General features: G+C 44.7%; 2 protein-coding genes across 6 annotated transcripts in view; one reads left to right on the top strand and one right to left on the bottom strand.

Moving 5' to 3' along the window:
* Positions 1-2,831, top strand: part of INTS10 (integrator complex subunit 10) — a 35,532-nt gene extending 32,701 nt beyond the window's left edge. For 2 of the 3 annotated variants that reach the window (XM_082863640.1, XM_082863642.1), the window contains 2 exons: positions 309-386; positions 2,449-2,831. In XM_082863640.1, coding sequence (XP_082719766.1) covers positions 309-386; positions 2,449-2,605 — 235 coding nt within the window. In that variant the 3' untranslated portion in view covers positions 2,606-2,831. The remainder of the gene's footprint in view (positions 1-308; positions 387-2,448) is intronic. The other variant, XM_082863641.1, reaches the window with a different exon arrangement.
* A 16,329-nt stretch (positions 2,832-19,160) lies between these two features.
* The window catches only part of HGSNAT (heparan-alpha-glucosaminide N-acetyltransferase), a 45,668-nt gene continuing 38,720 nt past the window's right edge, over positions 19,161-26,108 (bottom strand). The window contains exons 8-14 of one of the 3 annotated variants that reach the window (XM_082863891.1): positions 25,189-25,310; positions 24,700-24,826; positions 23,537-23,623; positions 21,773-21,850; positions 21,106-21,176; positions 20,904-21,016; positions 19,161-20,268 (exon numbers count right to left, since the gene is read on the bottom strand). In XM_082863891.1, the coding sequence (XP_082720017.1) occupies positions 20,087-20,268; positions 20,904-21,016; positions 21,106-21,176; positions 21,773-21,850; positions 23,537-23,623; positions 24,700-24,826; positions 25,189-25,310 (780 nt within the window). In that variant the 3' untranslated portion in view covers positions 19,161-20,086. Of the gene's footprint in view, positions 20,269-20,584; positions 20,632-20,903; positions 21,017-21,105; positions 21,177-21,772; positions 21,851-23,536; positions 23,624-24,699; positions 24,827-25,188; positions 25,311-26,108 lie in introns of those variants that run through there. The other 2 variants (XM_082863889.1, XM_082863890.1) reach the window with 2 other exon arrangements.

The raw sequence follows: 26,108 nt of genomic DNA, 5'->3' as shown, positions 1-26,108 counted from the left end.
TGAGATTCTCTCCACGGCCGTTCCATGGCATCTCCCCGTCCTCTCCCCTGGCTCTTGCTTTTCATGCCAGATCTCAGCGGGCTGATCCGGGGACCGGCAGCCGAGAGGCCTGTGGACCCATGTGGGCCACAGCCGTGCAGCAGGGGGGCTGGTAGCCTCTGTCCTCCCGAAACAGCTGCTCGAGGCCTGAGGCTGGCGGTTCTGTGCAGCCTGCCCCCCGTCTCATGCGTTTTCTCTGGAGTGTTGTTTTTAAGTGCAGGCTGAGTCGGTGTGGGTGTTTGAATGCCGCTGTTTGCTGTTTTTTAAAGGCCTTCTAGCCCTTCCATGGGGTTACTGCAGCAGGAATTCTTACCTGTGCTTCAGCCCAGCATACAGACTGCTGACAGGTACCAAGTGGACACACCTGCTCATAGTGTACTGTTTGTCGACATGTTTTACTGCCCATGGTTTTCAGCTCTTTGTTCCTCAGTGCTCTTTTTCATGCTTTATTTAATTTTTTAATTTGTTCTGCATTCCTTGGCAAACCATCTGGTTGTAATATTGTAACATTTCTTATTTTTTTCCATAAGTTGCCAGTGTTTTGTGTTCAATTTAAAAATCATTATGGATCTGGAAATAAGTGAACGTTATATAAAACTGTGTAAGACTAAGTACACATTAGATTAGGCACTAAATTATGATTCTCCTTTGGTAAAACATAAGGCATTCGATCCTAAATATTTAAGGATGCTGAAACTTACTCTAAGTAAATTTTTATTCTCAGATTTTCGTATTAGTGTTGAGGTCTTGGTCTAAATGGGCATAAGCACAGTATCTTCCTGCCACTGGTACTGTTTTTTCTGACCTTACCTGTCCGGATTGAAAATATCTGGTAGGCTAGAATGCTACATTTACTAGTTGACTTATCCTGGTCTTAAACCACAAAAGCTAATTCGTCCTCTTCTTCATCCAAACTTGCCAGAGCAATAAAGACTCTGATAGAAATACAGTTGGGTTGTACCACTCTTCATATGTGGAAACAACACCTTTAGCCCGTGACCAGCAGGACACAGCATTTTATTACGTTTTTACTAGTATTAAGGGGAGCGTGTGCTTGGAGCCATCCATGCCCTTTAGCTCAGTGTCTGCAAATACCAGCGTCTTTCAGTGGGTCAGAGGGAGGGCTCCCATTTGGGGTTGCAGTCTGGGTCCCCTGGGAGCAGTATCTCAGGGCAGCATAAAGGGGCTGCATGAGCTCCCAGCGGGGCTCACTGACACTGTACTTACTACTGAGTCACCAGCCAGACCTGATTAGAGATGTCCACAGAGAACTGGCTGTGCTGTCTCACTGTGTGGTTCTGTAAACTGTCCATGGGCGTTGTAGGGTGTCCTGTAATATCTTGCCCTTCTAACAAAGCCTGTTTTGGTTTTCTTTTTCCTTCTGTTACATTGCAACTTTCTGACTTCTGTTGTACTTATTTTATATAATTCAAGTTTTAAAAACAGAAACATTTTAGAGTGGTTTCAACAGTTTAATCTTGGCCAGTACCTAAAAATCTAATTTTAAACCCCCATGACTGTGTCTTAGGGAAGTTAGGCAGTGGGAGTGGAGGATGGAGGCGGCTTCTGTTCGTCTAAATCTACCAAATTACTAACTGGTAGTTAAAACGCCTTTCCTTTTGATTGAACCCATTGAATTTTGCTAGGTTTTTCTTTTGCTTCCTTCATTTTGGTGTTTGGAGTTTCCTGGGGTTTCCTCTGTAATTTCCTTCTCTGAAGCCCACCCTCCAGGGCGTTGTGAAGGACCCACCTGTGCTCCCACCGGCCCAGCCCAGCACAGCATGCAGGGCTCCCGGGCCCCAGCAGGCCCTCAGGAAGCTTTGCATCAGCGACTCTGCTGCTCTCTCCCTGCCGGTGCCGGACTTTTTTCTTGGGGCCCCAGGTCCTCCTGCTTCTTCGCAGAAAGACCTGGAGGAGCTGTCCCGTCCTGGCATCACAGGGAGAGAGACACGCCTGTAGCCTGACACGGGGCACCGGCCAGGGGCTGCGGCCATGGCCACGCTCGCTCAGGCATCCCCCTCCCCGCTGCTGCCTCTGCGCTCAGCTGGCCTGGCTGGACCCGAACTGTGTGGCCAGGGTGGTCTGGACTCCGTCAGCCCCAAGTAACTGAACTGTGCACAAGTCACAGAGGGAAGTACAGCGTCAGGGCTGCAGAAGTTAGAAGCCAAGCAGGCAGCATCTCGCCAAACATGCGATGTTTAGAATAGCCTTTTCCTGAGTGGGGAAGACGACTCTCCGCCTTTAAGTCTTTCTGAAGAGGAACGGGCAGTGGAGGCTGTTTGGTTGGGGCTTTTTGCTTTTTTAAACTCTTCGCTAGATTTGAGGCAGCCTGTTCTCCTGCCCCAGAGTCACTGACCCGTGCTGCCGTGCTAACTGTGGTGTCTGTTTGTTTCCCTGTCGCTGCCCCAGGCACCACACGGTCACCCGGGGCATCACCAAGGGCGTGAAGGAGGACTTCCGCCTGGCCATGGAGCGCCAGGTGTCCCGCTGTGGGGAGAACTTGACGCTGGTGCTGCACAGGTTCTGCGTCAACGAGAAGATCTTGCTGCTCCAGACTCTGGCCTGACCGGCCCTCCCGCCAGAGGCAGCCCACAGCCGCGGGGCTCTGGGGAGACATAAAGCGCAGATGAGCGTTGCCGTCATCGCTCTTCAAAAGAGGAAGACCATCGGGGTTTTAACTCATTGGTTGCTTAGAAGTAGTTCCCAACAGTCCAAGAAGCTATTTCTATTTTTGTCGTATTTTGTAATTTTTGTAAAACAAAAGAACCTGTTTTGTAAATAAAATCATCCTAAATTTGTGGGGGTGGTTTTCAATTTTATTTTTAATTCTTAGAGTTTCTGAACAAGAGTGTACTTTACTTAAAAGGCATTTCCTTCCATGTTCTCAAGATTTTCTTTTCCACAGTCAGGTTTTGGTGAACATCACATACCAACATAATGCTAGACCTTTTCCTTCAGGAAGTTTTAACACCAAAATCCTTTGTGCCAGGATGAACTTGAGTGAACTTCCACTGAAGCCGCCGTGGGGGGCTGGGGTGGGGGTCCTGCCCAGTGGCCTGTGGAGGGCGCCTCCCCTCCCCGTCGGCTGCTGTCACCTGGGTGCCCTGAGCCAGACAGCCTAGCCTCCGGCCTGGTTCTGCCTAGCCCTTTACTTGCCACGTACCAGGGACAGATTCATGTCCCTCAAGCTTGTCATGGGAAATACAGGCACTGGCCCTTCCCTCCCAGCTGGCTGTAAAGCCAGTGACGTGACACACTTGGGATGGGGCCTCGCACTTCTAAGTACAGCACTGGGGTCAGGGGTCAGGTTCATTTCTTTTGCTGTTCCTGAAATATATCAGGTAAGCGTCACATGAACAGTTGTTTCTGGGGGGATGTAAGAATGAAAGAGCTAAGAAGTTCAGTTACTGTTACTGGACCAGGCCCATTGGCCCAACATGCAACAAGCCAAATGCTGAGAGGCCAAGGTTTGCAGCTGAGAAAGACTTTATTCCTAAGGCAGCCAAGCGAAGAGACAGGAGAACGAGTCTCAGGTCTGCCTGCCCGAAGGCAAGGGGCTCGGGGTATGTGTGTTGTGAGCAGGGTGGTCTTGGGAGTGGGGACAGAGGAGGTGTTGGGTGTTCTGTGCGGGGGCATCTGGGCTCGTGCGTCTGCACGTTCACAGTGGAGGCACCGAGCGCCATCTGAGGGAGGAGACTTCTGGCGGCAGAGGCCGTTCATGGGAACCCCCAAGGCCCAGTTTCAGGAGCAGTGGTCCCAACCGGTCCTAGCCAGCTCGCATCAGGCAGGAGCTGATTACAAGTTCCTGGGCTACGGGAGGCTGGGAGGCGTGCATTTAAAGAGGAAGAAAAGGAAAATAACCCAAGTGAGCTTGCTCAGTGAAAGCAGGCCACAGGGGTTTTTAAGCTGTTCCCTTTGCTGCTGTTCTGTGAGAAGCTCGGGAACTTCCGTTAGTCACCAGTCTCTGTCAACCCTGTGGGGCATGGTTTCATTACCGTGCACAAAAATTTTAGAAATCTTTTCTATATAAGACCCTTTTATAGATTTATTAAAATCGATGGGAAACTGCAACAAGGGAAGCCACCACTATGAGAAGCACGTGCACCACAACGAAGAGTAGCCCCTGCTCGCCACAACCGGAGAAAGCTGCGTGCAGCAACGGAGACCCAATGCAGCAAAAAAATATAATTATTATTTTTAAAAAATCAGTAGGAAAGAAAAGAAGATGGTGAGGTAGAAGGACTTTGAGCTCACCTCCTCTCATGAGCACACCAAAACCACAACTGCTGAACAACCATCAAAATAAAAGACTGGAACCTTACAAAAACAGATGTTCTACATCCAAAGACATGACGAAACCACAACGGGACAGTAGGAGGGGTTCACTTGCAATATAATCAAATCCCATACCACCCAGGTGGGCGAACCACAAACTGGACAATAATTATATTGCAGAAGTTCTCCCACAGGGGACTTCCCTGGTGGCACAGTGGTTAGGACACCTTGCTCCCAATGCAGGGGGCCCAGGTTTGATCCCTGGTCAGGAAACCAGATCCCACATGCATGCCGCAACTAAGGGTTCATGTGCCGCAACTAAGGAGCCCGCAAGCCACAGCTAAGACCCAATGCAACCAAATAAATAAGTAAATATTTTTTAAAAATGTTCTCCCACAGGAGTGAGAGCTCTGAGTCCCACATCAAGCTCCCCAGCCTGGGGGGGGGGGGGGTCCAGCATTGGGAGGGGGAGCCCCCAGAGCATTTGGCTTCGAAGGCCAGTTGGGCTTGACTGTAGGAGCTCCACGGGACTGGGGGAAGCAAAGACTCCACTCTTGGCACACACAAGGTCCTGCGTGCACCAGAACTCGGGGCAAAATCAGTGACTTCACAGGAGCCTGGGCCAGACCTACCTGCTGGTCCTGGAGGTTCTCCTGGGGAGGTGGGAGGGGGCGCCTGTGGCTCTCTCTGGGGTCATGAAAACTGGTGGCGAACATATCAGGGAGTGTTCACCTGTGTGAACTCACTAGAGGCAGACGTTTTGCTTGGCTCATTAGCACCAAGACCTGGCCCTATGCAACAGCCTATGGCTCAGTGCTGGGATGCCTCAGGCCAAGCCAACAGGGGGGGTTAAACAGCCCCACCCATCAACAGACAGGCTGCCTAAAGATCTCCTGAGCCCACAGCTACCTCTAGACATGGCCCTGCCCACTAGAGGGCCAAGACCAAGCTCCACCCACCAGTGGGCAGGCACCAGCCCTTCCCGCCAGGAAGGCTGCATGAGCTGCTAGACCAGCCTCATCCGCCAGGGGGCAGGTACCAGAAGCAAGAAAACTATGATCCCAGTCTGCAGAACTGAGTCCACAAACGCAGATCAGAACCTACTCTGGGACCACCTGGTCCCTGGCCCTTGGGTGATGAGAGGGGAGTGTACTGCTGGGACACATAGGACATCTCCTACAGAGGGCCACCTCTCCAAGATCAAGAAAAATAACTAACCTACCACATAAATAAAAATGCAAACAAATGTAAACAAAATGAGACAGCAAAGGAATACATTCCAGATGAAGGAACAACATAAAACACCAGAAGAACAACTAAGTAACGTGGAGATAGGCAATCTACCTGAGAAAGGGTTCAGGGTAATGGTCCTAAAGATGATCCAAGAAGACAGGAAAAGAATGGATGCAGAGAGTGAGAAGTTACAAGAAGTCTTTAACAAAGAGAAGATATAAAGAACAGGCAAACAGAGTTGAAGAATACAATAACTGAAATGAAAAATACACTCGAAGGAATCAATAGAATAAATGAGGCAGAAGAACGGATCAGTAAGCTGGAAAAGAGAATAGTGGAAATCACTGATGCAAAACAAAATAAAGAGAAAAGAATGAAAAGAAAAAAGGACAGTTTAAGAGACCTCTGGGACAACATCAAATGCACCAACATTCACATTATACAGGAAGGAGAAAGGAGAGGGGAAGGGCATGAAAAATATTTTAAGAGATAATAGCTGAAAACTTCCCTAACATGGGAAAGGAAACAGTCACCCAAGGCCAGGAAGCACAGAGTGTCTCATAAAAGATTAACCCCAGGAGGAACATGCCAAGACACATAGTAATCAAATTGACAAAAATTAAAGACAAAGAGAAAATATTAATATTAAAAGCAACAAGGGAAAAACAACAGATAACATAAAGGGGAATCCCATAAGACTATAAGCTGATTTTTCAGCAGAAACTGCAGGCCAGAAGGGAGTAGCACACTATATTTAAAGTGATGAAATGGAAAAACCTACAACCAAGAACACTCTACCCAGCAAAGCTGTCATTCAGATTCGACAGAGAAATCAAAAGCTTTACATACAAGCAAAAGCTAAAAGAATTCAGCACCATGAAGCAGCTTTACAACAGATGCTAAAGGAATTTCTTTAAGCAGGAAAGAAAAGGTCATAACAAGAAAATTATGAAATGGGAATGCTCACCAAAACATACAGAAAAGGTAGGAAGTCATCCACATACAAATATGATATCAAAACCAGCCACCGTGAGGAGAGTACAAATGCAGGAAATGGGAATTGCATTTGAAATTAAGAGACAAGCAACTTAAAACAATCTTGTATATATATATAGACTGCTGTATCAAAACCTCATGGGAAATGCAAACCAAAAAACTACAATAGATACACAAACAAAAAAGAAAAAGCAACTCAAACACAACACTAAAGATGGTCATCAAACCACAAAAGAAGAGAACAAAAGAGGGAGGGAAGAAAAAAGACCTACAAAACAACCCAAAACAATTAAGAAAATGGCAATAGGAACATACATATCAATAATTACCTTAAATGTAAATGGATTAAATGCTCCAACCAAAAGACATAGACTGGCTGAATTGATATAACAACAAGAGATGAATATGCTGTCTACAAGAGACCCACTTCAGATCTAGAGACATATACAGACTTAAAGTGAGGGGATAGAAAAAGGTATTCCATGCAAATGGAAATCAAAAGAAAGCAGGAGTACCAATACTTATATCAGATAAAATAGACTTTAAAGATTGTTACAAGAGACAAGGACACTACATAATGATCAAGGGATCATCCAAGAAGAAGATATAACAATTGTAAATATATATGCACCCAAAACAGGAGCATCTCAATATATAAGGCAAATGCTACACTAACACAATAATAGTGGGGAACTTTAACACCCCAGTTACATCAATGGACAGATTATCCAGACAGAAAATCAATAAGGAAACACAGGCATTAAATGACACATTAGACCAGATGGACTTAATTTTAGAGCATTTTATGTGAAAGCAGCAGAATAGACATTCTTTTCAAGTGCACATGGAACATTCGCCAGGATAGATCATATGCTGGTCCAGAAAGCAACTTTTGATAAACTGAAGAAAAAAATCATATCAAGCTTCTTTTCTGACCACAACACTCTAAGATTAGAAATCAACTACCAGAAGAAAAAAAAACTGCAAAAAACACAAACACATGGAGGCTAAACAATACGCTACTAAATAACCAATGGACCACTGAAGAAATCCAAGAGGAAATTAAAAATTACCTAGAGATAAAATGAAAACATGATGATCCAAAACCTGTGGGACACAGCAAAAGCAGTTCTAAGATGGAAGTTTATAGCAATACAATCTTACCTCAGGAAACAAAAATCTCAAATAAACAACCTAAGTTTACACCTAAAGCAACTAAAGGGGAACAAACAAAACCCAAAGTTAGTAGAAGGAAGGAAATCATAAAGATCAGAGCAGAAGTTAATAAAATAGAGACGAAGAAAACAATAGAAAAGATCAATGAAACTAAAAGCTAGTTCTTTGAGAAGATAAACAAAATTGAAAAACCTCTAGCCAGGCTCATCAAGAAAGAAAGGGAGAGGGCCCAAATCAACAAAATCAGAAATGAAAAAGGAGAAGTTACAACTAATACCACAGAAATACAAAGGATCATAAGAGACTTCCACGACCAACTATATGCCAATCAAAAGGACAACCTAGAAGAAATGGACAAATTCGTAGAAAGGTACAATCTCCCGAGATTGAACCAGGAAGAAACAATATATGAACAGACCAATTACAAGTACTGAAATTGAATCTGTGATTTAAAAACTCCCAACAAACAAAAGTCCAGGACCAGATGGCTTCACAGGCAAATTCTATTAAAAATTTAGAGAAGAGTTAACACCCATCCTTCTGAAAGTATTCCCAAAAATTGCAGAGGAAAGAACACTTCGGAACCCATTCTATGAGGCCACCATCACCCTGATACCAAACCAGACAAAGATACCATCAAAAAAGAAAATTACAGGCCAATATAACTGATGAACATAGATGCAAAAATCCTCAACACAATACTAGCAGACCAAATCCAAGAATATACTAAAAGGATCATAAACCATGATCAAGTGGGATATAAGCCAAGGATCAAGGATTTTTTCAATATCTGCAAATCAATCAGTATGATACACCACATTAACAAATTGAAGAATAAAAACCATATGATCATCTCAATAGATGCAGAAAAAGCTTTTGACAAAATTCAACATTCATTTATGATTAAAACTCTGCAGAAGGAAGGCACAGAGGGAACATACCTCAACATAATAAAGGCCATATATGACAAACCCACAGCTAACGTCATTCTCAATGAGGAAAAACTGAAAGCATTTCCTCTAAGATCAGGAACAAGACAAGGATGGTCACTCTCACCACTTTATTTTTTTTTTGAATTTTATTTTCTATATTTTTTTATACAGCAGGTTCTTATTAGTCATCCATTTTATACACATCAGTGTATACATGTCAATCCCAATCTCCCAATTCATCACATCACCACACCCACCCCCCCGCCACTTTCCCCCCTCCTTGGTGTCCCCATATGTTTGTTCTCTACATCTGTGTCTCAATTTCTGCCCTGCAAACCAGTTCATCTGTACTATTTTTCTAGGTCCCACATATATGCGTTAATATACAATATTTGTTTTTCTCTTTCTGACTTACTTCATTCTATGACAGTCTCTAGATCCATCCACATCTCTACAAATGACCCAATTTCATTCCTTTTTATGGCTGAGTAATATTCCATTGTATATATGGACCATATCTTCTTTATCCATTCGTCTGTTGATGGGCATTTAGGTTGCTTCCATGACATGGCTATTGTAAATAGTGCTGCAATGAACATTGGGGTGCATGTGTCTTTTTGAATTATGGTTTTCTCTGGGTATATGCCCAGTAATGGGATTGCTGGGTCATATGGTAATTCTATTTTTAGTTTTTTAAGGAACCTCCATACAGTTCTCCATAGTGGCTGAATCAATTTACATTCCCACCAACAGGGCAGGAGGGTTCCCTTTTCTCCATACCCTCTCAGCATTTGTTGTTTGTAGATTTTCTGATGATGCCCATTCTAACTGGTGTGAGGTGATACCTCATTGTAGTTTTGATTTGCATTTCTCTAATAATTAGTGATGTTGAGCAGCTTTTCATGTGCTTCTTGGTCATATGTATGTCGTCTTTGGAGAAATGTCTATTTAGGTCTTCTGCCCGCTTTTGGATGGGGTTGTTTGTTTTTTTAATATTGAGTTGCATGAGCTGTTTATATATTTTGGAGATTAATCCTTTGTCCATTGATTCATTTGTAAATATTTTTTCCCATTCTGAGGGTTGTCTTTTCATCTTGTTTGTAGTTTCCTTTGCTTTGCAAAGGGTTTTAAGTTTCATTTAGGTCCCATTTGTTTATTTTTGTTTTCATTTCCATTACTGTAGGAGGTGGATCAAAAAAGATCTTGCTGTGATTTATGTCATAGAGTGTTCTTCCTATGTTTTCCTCGAAGAGTTTTATAGTGTCTGGTCTTACATTTAGGTCTCTAATCCATTTTGAGTTTATTTTTGTGTATGGTGTTAGGGAGTGTTCTAATTTCATTCTTTTACATGTAGCTGTGCAGTTTTCCCAGCACCACTTATTGAAGAGACTGTCTTTTCTCCACTGTATATCCTTGCCTCCTTTGTCATAGATTAGTTGACCATAGGTGCGTGGGTTTATCTCTGGGCTTTCTATCCTGTTTCATTGATCTATATTTCTGTTTTTGTGACAGTACCATATTGTCTTGATTACTGTAGCTTTGTAGTATAGTCTGAAGTCAGGGAGTCTGATTCTTCCAGCTCTGGTTTTTTTCCCTCAAGACTGCTTTGACTATTCGGGGTCATTTGTGTCTCCATACAAATTTTAAGATTTTTTTGTTCTAGTTCTGTAAAAAATGCCATTGGTAATTTGATAGAGATTGCATTGAACCTATAGATTGCTTTGGGTAGTACAGTCAATTTCACAATATTGATTCTTCCAATCCAAGATAATGGTATATCTCTCCATCTGTTGGTATCATCTTTAATTTCTTTCAACAGTGTCTTATAATTTTCTGCATACAGGTCTTTTGTCTCCTTAGGTAGGTTTATTCCCAGGTATTTTATTCTTTTTGTTGCAGTGGTAAATGGGAGTGTTTCCTTAATTTCTCTTTCAGATTTTTCATCATTAGTGTATAGGAATGCAAGAGATTTCTGTGCATTAATTTTGTATCCTGCAACTTGACCAAATTCATTTATTATCTCTAGTAGTTTTCTGGTGGCATCTTTAGGATTCTCTATGTATAGTATTATGTCATCTACAAACACTGACAGTTTTACTTCTTCTTTTCCAATGTGGATTCCTTTTATTTCTTTCTCTTCTCTGATTGTCGTGGCTAGGACTTCCAAAACTATGTTGAGTAAGAGTGGCGAGAGTGGATATCCTTGTTTTGTTCCTGATCTTAGAGGAAATGCTTTCAGTTTTTCACCATTGAGAATGATGTTTGCTGTGGGTTTGTCATATATGGCCTTTATTATGTTGAGGTAGTTTCCCTCTATGCCCACTTTCTGAAGAGATTTTATCATAAATCGGTGTTGAATTTTGTCAAAAGCTTTTTCTGCATCCATTGTGATGATCATATGGTTTTTCTTCTTCAATTTGTTAATATGGTGTATCAAATTGATTGATTTGTGTATATTGAAGAATCCTTGCATCCCTGGGATAAATCCCACTTGATGGTATATGATCCTTTTAATGTGTTGTTGGATTCTGTTTGCTAGTATTTTGTTGAGGATTTTTGCATCTATATTCATCAGTGATATTGGTCTGTAATTTTCTTTTTTGTAGTATCTTTGTTTGGTTTTGGTATCAGGGCGATGGTGGCCTCATAGAATGAGTTTCGGAGTGTTCCTTCCTCTGCAATTTTTTGGAAGAGTTTGAAAAGGATGGGTGTTAGGTCTTTTCTAAATGTTTGATAGAATTCACCTGTGAAGCCATCTGGTCCTGGACGTTTGTTTGTTGGAAGATTTTAAATCACAGTTTCAATTTCATTACTTGTGATCCATCTGTTCATATTTTCTATTTCTTCCTGGTTCAGTCTTGGAAGATTATACCTTTCTAAGAATCTGTCCATTTCTTCCAGGTTGTCCATTTTATTGGCATAGGGTTGCTTGTAGTAGTCTCTTAGGATGCTTTGTATATCTGCGTTGTCTGTTGTAACTTCTCCTTTTTCATTTCTAATTTTATTGATTTGTGTCCTCTCCCTCTTTTTCTTGATGAGTCTGGCTAATGGTTTATCAATTTTGTTTATCTTCTCAAAGAACCAGCTATTAGTTTTATTGATCTCTGCTATTCTTTTCTTTGTTTCTATTTCATTTATTTCTGCTCTGATCTTTATGATTTCTTTCCTTCTGATAACTTTGGCTTTTGTTTGTTCTTCTTTCTCTAGTTCTTTTAGGTGTAAGGTTAGATTGTTTATTTGAGATTTTTCTTGTTTCTTGAGGTAGGCTTGTATAGCTATAAACTTCCCTTTTACAGTTGCTTTTGCTGCATCCCATAGGTTTTGGATCCTCGTGTTTTCATTATCATTTGTCTGTAGCTATTTTTTGATTTCCTCTTTGATTTCTTCACTGATCTCTTGATATTTAGTAATGTATTGTTTACCCTCCATGTGTTTGTGCTTTTTACGTTTTTTCCCTGTAATTGATTTCTAATCTTATAGCGTTGTGGTCAGAAAAGATGCCTGATATGATTTCAATTTTCTTAAGTTTACTGAGGTTTGATTTGTGACCCAAGATGTGATCTATCCTGGAGAATGTTCCATGTGCACTTGAGAAGAAAGTGTAATCTGCTGTTTTTGGATGGAATGTCCTATAAATATCAATTAAATCTGGTCTATTGTGTCATTTAAAGCTTGTGTTTCCTTATTTTCTGTTTAGATGATCTGTCCACTGGTGTAAGTGAGGTGTTAAAGTCCCCCACTATTATTGTGTTACTGTCGATTTCCTCTTTTATAGCTGTTAGCAGTTGCCTTATGTATTGAGGTGCTCCTATGTTGGGTACATATATATTTATAATTGTTCTATCATCTTCTTGGTTTGATCCCTTGATCATTATGTAGTGTGCTTCCTTGTCTCTTGTAACAGTCTTTATTTTAAAGTCTATTTTATCTGAGTATTGCTACTCCAGCTTTCTTTTGATTTCCATTTGCATGGAATATCTTTTTCCATCCCCTCACTTTCAGTCTGAATGTGTCCCTAGGTCTGAAGTGGGTCTCTCTGAAGTGGGTGGATGAGGCTATCTAAGAGGCTTGTGCAAGTTTCCTGATGGGAGGGACTGCCCACGCTTCTCAGCCTTGGCTCTATGCTTGGGGAGCTGCTCTGTGTCCTCAAGGCCTTGGGGGCATCCTGGCTCCACCCACCAGGACTCTGGGCTTCTTCCTCACAGAGCAGAAGGTCTTCCTCGATCCAGGTCTTGATCCAGGTCTGTAGGCACGACACAGCCCACCTTCTCTGTTCACTGAGTTCTGAAGGCTGGGAAGTCCAAGATCAAGATGCCGGCTGATTGGTCTCTAGTAAGAGCACCCTTCCTAGCTTGCAGACAGCTGCCTCCTTGCTGTGTTCTTCCCACTTTTTTTTTTTTTTTTTGGCCATGCCACACCGCTTGCAGGATCTTAGTTTCCTGACCAGGGACTGAACCCAGGGCAACAGCAATGAAAGTGCCAAGTCCTAACCACTGGACTGCCAGGAAATTCCTTACCACTTTTATCCAACATAATTTTGGAAGTCCTAGCCACAGCCATCATCAGAGAAGAAAAACAAATTAAAGGAATTCAAATTGGAAAGGAAGAAGTAAAACTGTCACTGTTTGCAGATGACATGATACTATACATAGAAAATCCTAAAGATGCCAACAGAAAACTACTAGAGCTCATAATGAATTCAGTAAAGTTGCAGGATACAAAATTAATACACCAAAATCCACTGCATTTCTATACACTAACAGTGAAAGATCAGAAAGAGAAATTAAGGAAAGAATCCCATTTACCATCACATCAAAAAGAATAAAATACCTAGGAATAAATCTGCCTAAGGAGGCAGAAGACCTGTACTTTGAAAACTATAAGATGCTGATAAAAGAACCTGAAGATGAAAAAACAGATGGTTAGATATACCGTGTTCTTGGATTGAAAGAATTAATATTGTTAAAATGACCATACTGCCCAAGGCAATCTACAGATTCAATGCAATCCCTACCATATTACCAATGGCATTTTTCACAGAACTAGAACAACAACAAAAATTAATTTGTATGGAAACAAAAAAGACCATGAATAAGCCAAAGCAATCATGAGAAAGAAAAACATAGCTGGAGGAATCAGGCTCCCTGACTTCACACTACTACAAAGCTACAGTCATGAAAACAGCATGGTACTGGCACAAAAACAGACACATAGTTCAGTGGAACAGGATAGGAAGCCGAGAAATAAGTCCATGCACCTATGGTCAATTAATCACGACAAAGGAGGCAAGAACATGCAATGGAGAAAAGACAGTCTCTTCAATAAGTGGTGCTGGGAAAACTGGACAGCTACATGTAAAAGAAAGAAATTAGAACATTCTGTAACATCATATACAAAAATAAACTCAAATGGATTAAAGACCTAAATGTAAGACTGGATAGTATAAAACTGCTAGAGGAAAATGTAGGCAGAACACTATTTGACATAAATCACAGCAATCTTTTTGGATCCATCTCCTAGAGTAATGGAAATAAAAACAAAAATAAATGAATGAGACCTAATTAAACTTAAAAGCTTTTGCACAGCAAAGGAAACCACAGACAAGATGAAAAGACAACCCAAAAAATGGGAGAAAATATTTGCAAACAATACAACTGACAAGGGATTAATATCCAAAAGGTACAGACAGCTCAAACAACTCAATATCAAAAAACCAAATGACCCAGTCCAAAAAATGTTTAGAAGACCGAAATAGACATTTCTCTGAAGAAGACATACTGATGGCCAAAAGGCACATGAAAAAACGCTCAATATTACTAATTATTAGAGAATGCAAATCAAAACTACATGGAGGTATCACCTCACACCAGTCAGAATGGCCATCATCGAAAAGTCTACAAATAATAAATGCTGGAGAGGGTGTGGAGAAACGGGAACCCTCTTGCACTGTTGGTGGGAATGTAAATTGGTGCAGCTACTGTGGAGAACAGTATGGAGGTTCCTTACAAAACTAAAAATAGAACAACCATATGATACAGCAATCCCATTACTGGGCATATATCCAGAGAAAACCATAATTCGAAAAGTTACATGCACCCCAAATTTCATAGCAGCACTATTCACAACAGTCAAGACCTAGAAGCAACCTAAGTATCCATCGAGAGAGGAATGGGTAAAGAAGATGTGGTACATATATAAAATGTACCAGCCATAAAAAAGAATGAAATAGTGCCATTTTCAGCAACAGGACCTAGAGATTATCATACTAAGTGAAATAAGTCAGACAAAGAGAAATATCATATGATATCACTTATATGTGGAGTCTAAAAAATAAAAGATACAAATGAATTTATCTACAAAACAGAAATAGACAGAAAAAACACTTATGGCTACCAAAGGGGAAAGGAAGGGGGAGGGACAAATTAGGAATTTGGGATTAACATATATACATCCTATATGTAAAACAGTCAACAAGGACCTACTGTATAGCACAGGGAACTATACTCAATATTTTGTAATAACCTAAGGGAAAAGAATCTGAAAAAGAATTATATAACTGGATCACTGTGCTGTACACCTGAAACTAACATGACATTGTAAATCAACTATACTTCAATAAAATTTTTAAAAATAAAATTAGATCAATATAGTGGCTTAAGGAATAGACATCCGGTTTCAGAAAATATTTCAACTAGTCATTTTAAAGTGCTTATCACTGTGATATGAGTGGATTACAAATATTAAACCATCCTGTTGTTTTTACAAACATGGCGTGCGTTGCCCGTAGCAACTTTCAAAGTAAACACTCTGGCACCTTTTGGTTTCATAACCCCTTCCTCAGATCGGCATCTGGGGGCAGCACACATCAAAACAAGACTGTCTCACACCCACATGTGTAGGGACCAGATAAAAGGGAACCAATCATCTTTTTTTTTTTTTAATTCGGTGGTGCGTTGCTGTGCAGAGTTGCAGGAAAAGGGCCACAGGATAGAATGGAAACTCAGACCAAGTGTGCAGATGAGGAAGGTGCTCGCACCACGGGCACAGGAGGGTCCGTCCAAGCCCTGCACTGACAGACTCAACCAAAGGGCAACCGCCTTCCAGCAGCTGAAGGAGTGTCCCGGGATGACCCCAGCGCCCTTAGAACGTCTGCCTGAGAAAGCTGCCACCGCCAGAATTTACTCTTTGCTCCTTTAGGAAGCTTGCAGTGCTCAACCCGCCCTCTGTTTTCTGAGATGTGAGACTGCCACCCGGAACTGTTTCCTCCAGGAGCTCTCTCTGAAATGTAAACATCCGGGGAGGATGGGGACTAATTCCGTGGGTACCTTGCTTCATGTGGCACCACCGCCTCCTGCCATAAGGATAGAAGTTTGTTTCTCCTCCATAAAAGCGCCAGTGAACAAACCCAGGTGGCCTAGTCACGTGGACCAATCCCGTTCCAGCTCCCACTGCCTTTCCAAAGCCAGTCAGCCTTTCAAACTCCAGCCCTTTGTTTCAGGAAACTAGTTCCGATCACGCTGGACCCTCTTTCCATTGGCCTCACCGCTTTAGCAGCCTCTGGCTTTGTTCATCTTTGACAAGGGCTGGCTTCGCCTGTGATTTGTTAAACTGATGTGAGCTGTCTCCTGGGCAGAGCTGTAACAGGCAGGATTTGGACGGAGGTACCACTTTACAAGCCAAATGACATACAGAGTTTAATCAAATAGAAGAAAAACTCTTTATTTATGGAAGTGGAAGGGTGTGACCTCTAATAAGATAAAATGCAAGAACAAACAGCCATGAAAGGTGGGAAAATAGAAAAAGAACTGACCTCTATAGAGAAAATCCAGCAGTCAGGACAGAATCCCACCAGACCCGAGATGGTAATGGACACCGTGGGAAGCCGTGGGCTCGGCCCTGCGGGGAGTGAGGCCAGCTGTCCTTACAGCTGCGTTTGGGATGGGTTCTGCAAAGGAAAGCTAGCGGGATGCTGGCATCTTTTATCTGGCGCAGTGTTTGCAACATACATAATTAGATAAGGGGGTTACAGGGTCTGGAGCATCTTATGACATGACGCAAACATCTAGCATTTCTATCAACTTTGAAATCAGAAACATATGTAGCCTGAAGAAAAAAAATGTTTTGGAACTAATGCCCAACAAAAACTGATTACCGGGAGAAAAATGGTGGCTTGCTACACCAGTGAAAACAGATTACACAGATATGCAGCTGAAGACAACCACTGGCGATGCGTCTTCCCGCCTAATTTCAAAGTTTAAACAGAAGGTGTGTTTAAAACCTCAGAAGCTGCATTGTTCACAGGGCCATGGCTGCTACAGCGTACTGCTTAGGATTTTTAAAGATCTACCCCTGGTTTTTTACGATTGATGGAAATCTCTTTCTGAAAGGCAGTTTGATTTGTTGAGAAAATTTCTCAAAGTCCTTTTGTCACCCCCATTTATTTGGAAAACAGGACTACATTAAAGGAAAAATAAAAAATAGTATGTTGACTTTCATTTAAGCTGATACCATCTGATACAAACCAGATTATTGTGCATTTATGAACGAGGCCCTTTATGGGCCAGAATGAAGTGAGGTCAAGTGTAAGAGCAGCAGTTTATTCACCTAATTATAAAGTGGAATTAGGAATATAAGTGCAAAAAATGAATAAACAATGTCAAATTATTACATCCCCACTCCAGGACAGTACTTTCTGCTTTGTTACACAAGGACTCCACCCAACTTCCCCACAGGATGCACTGTGACATGGGTTTTCTGCAGCCACCGCTGCACACGGTTGTCCCCACTGCTATGTCCCACTCCACCACTCACCCTGCACACTCCCTGCCCTCCCCAGGGAGGTGCCAGCTGTCCCCGCTCAGCCCTGGGCCAGGCCAGCCCAAGCTCCCTCGTCACGGCTGGTCTTGCACAGTTTGGGGAGCGTTTTCCGGCCAATAACGTTATGAGGCACAGAGGGGATGCCCGCTCCCTCCCGTGTGGCGCTGGCCGAGTGTGTGTGTCTGTCGTGATGGCAGTGGGGTGGGCATCTCAGCCGTGAAGCGACCTGAGCGGGAGCCCACCCGCCGTGGGACCACTTATGTGCGATGCTCTGCTTATAACCCAGCTGGATGGGGAGTTCCTGCTCCATCCGGCTCAAGACATCCTAACCGATGGACACCCCGGCTTGAAAACTGCTTCTGGAGAGGCCCAGCTCAGCCTTACCTGCTGAGACTTGGGATGACATAGCCATGACCACCCACAAATGTGCACTGCAAGAGAGGGGTTTCCTCAAAGATGACAGCTCTCCCCACGCGCACGCGTGCACACACACACACGCACGCACGCACACACATTAGCTCCAGATACACGCGAAATTTTACCTATGAAAAGCAAACCCACCACCCCATTTTGCTTTCACACGTTTATTTAGCGCCTGCTCCGCACGGGCCACTGTGGCGTGCATGAAGAATGTGCCTTATCCGCCACAAGCTCACAGGCCAGCGTGGGAAACTGGTCACGTACCCAAATCACTGTCACGCAAGGCAGAGCGCAACACGTGCCACAAGATTGAGCCCAATCAGATATTACGAGAACTCAGAGCAAGAAAATATTACTTAGGGACAAGACTAAGAGATTAGAGAAGGTGCCTTAGAAGCAGGGGGCAAATGTGATAGGTCAAGGGTCGACGGGAGAACATTAAGGGGACTAATCAAACTCAGGGGCAGGAGGCAGCTGATGGGGCTGCAAGTAGCAGGCTGGGTCCAGGGGGCTGGACACAGCCGAGGTGTGCTGGGCTCAACGGAGGACGGCTCTACCTGCCAGCAAAGCTGTTCGAACTTCAGCGTAAGTGCTTATAAGGAGGTGATGTGAGTCAGCTCTGTTTATGAAGTGTAATCTGGGGCAGTGGACAGTGGCTTTACAGAAGGAGGGACTGAGGGAAGGAGGCCGGTTGAAAAATGATTCCTCTTGGCATCTGGGCAAGAGTAACAGGCAGTGACCGTGAGAACTGAGACGACTTGGCAATGACTAAACATGGGAAAGGGGGACAGAGGAGGTAAAGCGGGTGAAAGACAGTTTTATCCGAGAGACAGAGGGTCACCTGTCTGCAGAGCTGGGACAATCCAAGCCAGAAAGGCTTGTCTTTGAGAAGAGAGGGTGGAGGGGGAAGCCTGAATGCTGGCGGACACCCAGGTGGACAGGTACAAGTTGGGATGAGAGTTCGGGTAGAGACGGGGTAGCTGGAAACTCTCTATCCAAGCAGGGTGATAGCTGACATGAGGGGACAGGTCGAAGTGACCCCGTCTCACCATGCAAGGATGCTCCAAAGTACAAGCTATAGCCACATCTTCCTTCAGTGTGGAATTCTCACAGGAAATCCTGAAGTAGGATGCTGCAAAACGGGGGTGCTGGTCCCCTGTGTTCTCCTCCTTCACTCCTGAGAAACAATTCTGCAGTTTGGTGATTCCAAGCAGGAAAGCTGCCTCCACTGTGGAGGGTCATTCTGAAAAGAGTTACTCTGATGAGAGTTTTTTAAACTTCTCATTTATTTTGAAGAGTTTTCTGTAACAAAATTATTTTTCTAAGGATTTCAGAAATGCCACTGATGTCTCCCACCCCACTGGGTCTCAGAGCTGGAGGGGAGCTGAGCGGGCAGCACCGTGTCGCTCGTTTTGAGGGGACCTGCCTTGCGTCTGACCCGGCAAGGACGCCACAGCAGGAGCCCGGCCGAGACCATGAGCTTCTCTCTCTTCCTAGAGTCAGAGGATGGCCTGGGGGACCAGCTACCACCCAGACACACAGACAGAAAGACAGACAGGCAGGCAGAAGGTGGGTGGGTAGAGAGATAGGTATATGCAAGGGTGGCTGGGAATAACACACCTACTGTTTCACTTGTTTTTCAAATGAGGAAAAGGAGAAAATGGCTTCTGATAGAAAGGCATTTTTTTGGACCCACCAGTTACTTACAGATCTGAAAGGAGATTACTTGGAATTTCTTGAAATACTAAACTGTACGTAACTGAAATATGTTAGACTATGTTACCACACACTATACCCAATGAGCTTCACAGTCAGACACAACAGAAACGGTGGTATCTTGGTCGGCGTGGACCAGCACAGAAAGGCAGTCTGCAGGAAAGATCATAAGGTCAGACCTTAGGTGGTCACAGAAGCAACATGGCCTGGTTAACTCCCTTGTGAAAAATTAGAGGAGAAATCCTTAGAATGAAGTTGCAAAGGCATCCATTTCTACAGAAGATGGAGAGAAAAGACAATCACGTTTCAGATGTCTGAGTCTCGTGTATACAGAGTCAGATGAGCCACGTCCGATAATCAACCAGCCTGAGCACGTCCGCATCTCCCCCAATAACCGGAAATACGCAGGTTTATAACGAATGGCTCCTTTTAACGATGCCCCAGGCCCTGTTGTCTGCTAGCAACACATCTCAGCTGGGGCCTCAGATTTTCCAAAACACCTTCTTCTTATAGAGAACGTAAGCGATGAGCACCCAGAGTGCAGTGGCGACTATGTTCTGAACGAGATGCTCCCTGTGTGACTGGTTGTCCCCCAGCCTCCACTGGAAGGGGAAGTAGCTGGCGAAGACCTCGTGGCCCACGTACACCAAGATCGAGTTCATTCCTGGGGAAACACAGCTGGTTATCGACTTAACTCTTGAAATTTGCCTTTAGTTCAGTGAAAAAAGAAAAAGTGCCCACTTGTTATTGGCTACTCCAAAAATAAGTGATGCGAATCTTAGAGATTTGAGTGTGAACCTTATCCAAAAATTATTAGAAAACATTCCTTTGGTAAGTGTAATTCTGGAATACCAAATTTGAAAGGAAAGCCAGAATTATTCATTTATATTCTCCACACAGAAAACTGGAGGACCAATGAGCGTAACTGTTACTGGACTCGGGGCTGAAACGAGTCACTGAAGTCATCTGCTGTCTCTCGTCTCGGGCAGAACCCGTGCATCTCCACGTGGTGTCTCTTAGGCACCGCCTGTAGGGCAGGGGGTTTACATGAGAAAGCACGGCCCTGTTTGTGAAGCTCGAGGGACTGGATGACGTGCCTGAAGCGGCCAGAGGGGTGCATTTATGATCCCACAACCTAAATGGTAAAACGAGGTGGCGCTGCTCGGGGACAGGCCCAGCAACGCCCTGCATGGACCCCCTTGGTCGGCACCTTGGACACACCCGGCACCCGCGGCCTCTGGCCTGTCCGCTGGGTCCCCTCCTCCGCGAGGCCTGGGGCCGGTTGGTGGGGGGACTCACCAGGGTAGAAGAACGGGGTTCCCGTCCACAGCCCCTTCACGTCCACAACGGGGTACAGGACCAGCAGGATGAAGAAGGCGAAGGAGCTCAGCGTGGTGACATAGGAGATGGACCTGGGGGACAGCGGGCATTTCAGGGCTCCCGAGAGCACATCCAATGCCAGCCCGACCGGATGTGAAAACGACAGGCTTTCTGTACCTACCAGAGGTTTTTGTTTACTGGAATAAATCCTTCATTTTCGGAAGCCTTTGTCAAAGCAACAGAAATAAACCCCTAGAAGCGGGGAGAAAGATGTTAAACTTTTTTACATCATCTCAAGAAACAATTGTGGTTCAAAACTGAAGAAAAGGAGTGACTTAATTGCTTAGGGAAGGCTGAAAACTGTGCCCTCCGTTTTATTCTTTTAACTGGAAAAACATTTTTAAGATGTGTAACTAAAAATGTTCTCCAAAAAACCTCTTTTCAGCATTACTCTTGAGTTGAAGGTAAACGACCTTATCAACTGGAGTGAATCCGTGGAGGAAACAGGGCTGCCAGGTCAGGGGTGAAAGAACAGCTAAGCTTATCTTTTGCCCCCAGTGAACCTGTTATCATTGGCCTGGTCCTTCTGGCAAAGGTCCCCACCAGAACCCACACCTCCGCTCCATTTCCTCATATCTTCATTGACTTATTTATAAAGACATTTTCCTAAGAAAATCAACCTGAGAACTTAGGTGTCGAGACTCTTCCTCTCTGATATTCAAGTGAAGAATGTTACCGATGAAGTGACAGCTGCTGTCTATCGCACAGCCGGCCACTAAACATTTTATGTCTTTGAAATGTGTATGTGTGAAGAGAAGGAATTTCAGTGAGGACCATCCGCTACTTACAAGGAAACAACCCCAGGTAGCGAATCTGATCAGGATGCCTTTAGTCTGATCCTTGTAATACAGGAGTATTTTCCCTGCCTGGGGAAGAAAACGCACAGTATGACCAAGAGAATCACCTACGATGTGTTCTTATTTCATACTCATCCACTGTCCTAACCGCTCGACAGGCGGACTCACCTGCAGGTACCGGGGTTACAAGGGGATGCACGGTACCCCTGCCCTTGGCTAGTGGAGGCCTAGAGGCACAGGGACCACTGGGGAGGGAGGGAGGGACGGAGGGAGGGAGGGAAGGGGATGCGCAGAGGAGGTACCACCAGGCTGAGGATATGAGCACAAAGCAGGAACAGTGTCTGGGCAGTAAGGAATAGCATGCACAGGAGTATGTCACACGGGTGAAAACGCACAGCCTACCCGAGGTGCTGCAGGTAATTCAGAAAAGCTGGGGGTGGGCAGAGGTGGGAAGGTGGGAGCAGGTAGGCACGAGCTTTCTCCCACAGGTGATGGGAGCCAAGGAAAGTCACTTTTCCCCCACAAAGTGACAAGGGACCAGCTCAGGCTGGCCTGCTAGATGGCCCAGTCTGGCAGGGGTACAGAAGAGGGACAGAACAGCGTGGACCCAGAGGCAGGGAAACACTTTAAAAACAGAAAAATCTGGACTTTGCATAGCCCCACCCTCCTGCAAATTAGGAATTAATTTCTGAAAACATCAGAGAAAGTGTTAATAATAACTTAAAATAGCTAAAATTTATGAATGTCCCGGTCTTAGAACCTTATGCGAATTAACTGATTTAGGTGCGCCTACTTATTTAGGTGCCACTGAATCACAGAGCGTGCAGTAACACCCCCGGGATGACCCGGCTAGTAAGCGGGGTCAAGTCCAGGCCCCGGCGCCGGGCTGTGCTCCTCGGCACCCACCCTCGGCTGTCCTGCAGGCGCAGATTTACCTGGAGAGCACGTGGGGGGATTAAATGCATTTATGACTAAAAGCACCCAATGTAAACTCTAAAGTGCTGCAGAGAGCAAGGCAGTATCTCTAAATAGGAAATTATTTCATCACCAAATGTATATGCTGTAGACCTGCACTGTCCCACGTGGGAGCCACTGACCACCTGTGACAATTTCAGTTGAAATTTAAATGACGTAAAATTAAAAACCAGTTCCTCCGTCAGACCAGCCACGTCTGAGGACTCAGCGGCCACATGGACAGCACACGCGGAGCATTTTTACCGTTGCAGAGGCCCCCCGCAGGAGGCTGGACCTGGTCTTTCCCCTCCCCGTCATCTCCCCGCAAATAATAGTTTTAAACACCAATAAGGAGAACTTCAGCAAGGAAAATCTAGACTGCTCAGAATCCTAACAAAACATGTGAGAGAAGCCAAGAACAGCCTGTACTGACTTTGGCATAAAATAGGCATAACCTGAAACTGTGCCAACTGTACACATAAGGTGACAGGTGACCTTCCAAAGACCGCCAGCCCAGCAGGGACCCCTCTCAGCCAGGGGCTGCTGTGCGCCCACTGCCGAGATGAGCCGTATGAATAACTTCTTTGGAGAATATAGGAATTACACCTAATTATTCGAAAGTGCTAAATTTTAGCAACCTCTGGTTTTGACAACCTGTCAAATATAAACAGAATTTATTAGGTCTGAAACACAGAAGATGTGCTTCCAGTTACTTATTTTAATCAAATGGTTTTTGGATTAGTAATGAATCAATAACCATGAACTGTCAGGAACACGCATTCTCATGAAATGAACAAATACCTGAACTCCTAAAAATGCCATCACGATGGAGTTGATGGTCCCCAGGATGCCTTCTGGGTCGTAGGCCACCTCGGTGTGATAAAGCACCTGACAGGGCAGGATAAGAAGGCGGGACTCACCCAAGGATCACAAAAAGCACACAGCAACCCACAGACAAAATGCAAACTCGGATACACCCCAGTATTCAACATTTTTGGTTTTGCTGCAGAAATTCACTGCTAACTTATGGGGATGACGGGCAGAATACTCCTGGCCAAGAAAGTGTGTGGCATGTGACACTCTGGCATGTGACACTCTCCCCACATGGGAGACCGTGCTGGGCCCTGTGGCTGTGACACTACACGTCCCTAACCAGCTTCAAACACCACACATGACACCTTCTAATTTTCAGGTTTACTCTTTGTGGCCAACCCTACTGTAACATCGACAGCTTCCTTTCTTCTTTTAAGGCAAATAACGATAAGAAAAATACCTTTGTATGATTTCATTATAAAAGAAATCGTTCTTGTAGAAACGGCAGAAATTTGGAACCAGTCATTGCAGTGGGTGCTGGAAGGCACTGCCCAGCTATCTGGCCCCCGCCTGTCCATCCCACCCCTTTTGCAACTAAAGCATCCACTCCCCCGGCTGCTAGACGTATCCATGGCCCAAAGCTCTCAGCAGCTTCTGGATTTGTCCCTGAAGACAGCTGCCCCTCAGGAGTCGCCCTCTGGCCAGGCCATCACATCCCACCAGGGATGTCTAGGGCCTGGTCCCTCACCTCACTGAGAACAACCCTGAAGGGCCACCCCAGCCCCCAGGAGACCAGCGGGGGCCTCCGTGTGGCTGTCCCCACTGCCCCGTCCTGTTTCCTCCAGACCCACACCTGCTGATCCCAAAAGCACTGCCTGACAGACCTCCCTCACGGGAAGCTGTCCCCATACCTGAGATGTACAAGAAAGCACCTTGCTGCACACCTGACACCAGGCAGTCTCACTTTAACAGCCAAAGAAATGTCTACATGCCGCCCACAACCAGCATTAAACTGAAGTCTGTAAAGTCAGCCAACTTTTCAAATAAAACTTCGTTCCACCCAAGTCTATTTCGTGGACACAGTTCGGAGTTGGCTCTTTCCCTTCCTTCCCCTCAGTGTCCGGCTCCAAGTTGGAGCCAGGCTCACTCACAGCCGAGGAAGGATGCTGGTAAAGGTGATGGTCTCCTAGGAGCAGGCGGTCAATGTAGCCGGCAGCGCCTCCCGTGCAATTCGGATACTTGCCCCAATCTCCGAGGCCCCCGGGGCCCAGATAGCCGCTGGGGAAGCGAGAACATGCACTTCACCCACCAGACTTAGGAGCAGGGGGATGCACACTGGTGATGTGCGTGCCCACAAAGAGCCGCAAACACCCACCAGCCTGACGACCCCGGGGCGCCATGCACGTCCACTGCGGGGCCCCTGACTCGACGGCTGCCCGAGGGGTAAGGCGGGACCCCAACGTCCGTCCCACCAACCCTGGAAAACCTCATGGAGACAGGCCTCTGGACACGTGCCCAAACCCCCTCCCACACAAGGGGAGAAGAGAGAGAGGAAGGGAGGTCCCAATGTGGGAAATCCGACAGCTGTAACCCAGGGGCTCGGACTTGGCAAAAAGGGGATTCCCGCAGGGCTGGCTCACGTAGGGCATCCGGGAACAGGTAAGAAGAAGGTCAAGGCCAGCCAAACACCTTCCAGCATCAGGATGAAGAGCCACTGGGGCCAGCTGGATGTGATGTCCAGCAGAGAAAAGCAGCTTCTCTCCTGCAGGGGCGGGGCATAAAAAACGTGAGCTAAACGCAAGTGGAATGGGAAACAATACACAGTGCAGTACATGTACTCAGAAAATTCTCTGTGACGCTCCTCTTGGCCTTTACGGTAGTAACACAAAATAGACGCGTGTTTATTCCATATGTGGCATGTGGTCTAGATGCTTCATCTCTATGACACAGCACAGTAAAATGCCAGTTAAGAAGAAATCAGTGGACAATTCCACTCCTATACCCAAGAGATCTGAAGAGAGATGTTCGTACAAAAACTTGTACACAAATGGACATAGAATCACTATGCGTAATATCCAGAAAGTGGAAACAAGTCAAATATCCATCACCTGTGACTGGATACAAAATGTGGTACATTCATAAAATGGAATATTATTCAGAAGTAAAAAGGAATCAAGTACTGATGGTATAACATGGATAAACCTCAAAAAATATTCTGCTAAATGAAAGAAGCCAGACACAAAAAGCCACATATTCTATAATTCCATTTCTAGGACACGTCCAGAACAGGCAGATCTAGACAGACAGTAGATTAGGGGTTGCCTAGGGCTGGGGGGACCTGGGGTTGGAGAGCGGCTGGTAGTGAGGACAGGGTGTTTTGGGGGATAATGAAATTGTTCTAGAATTAGACAGTGGTGACGACTGCACGACTCCATGAATATACTAAATATCCCTCAATTTTACACCTCAAATGTGTAAGCTTTATGGTATGTGAATTATATCTCAATAAAGCTATTATTTTAAAAAGAAATAAAAGGACTTCCCTGGTGGCGCAGTAATT

The sequence above is a fragment of the Leucopleurus acutus genome (genome assembly GCF_964270905.1).
Source record: "Leucopleurus acutus genome assembly, chromosome: 21".
Taxonomy (NCBI): Eukaryota; Metazoa; Chordata; class Mammalia; order Artiodactyla; family Delphinidae; genus Leucopleurus; species Leucopleurus acutus.
This window is presented reverse-complemented; position numbering and strand designations above follow the sequence as displayed.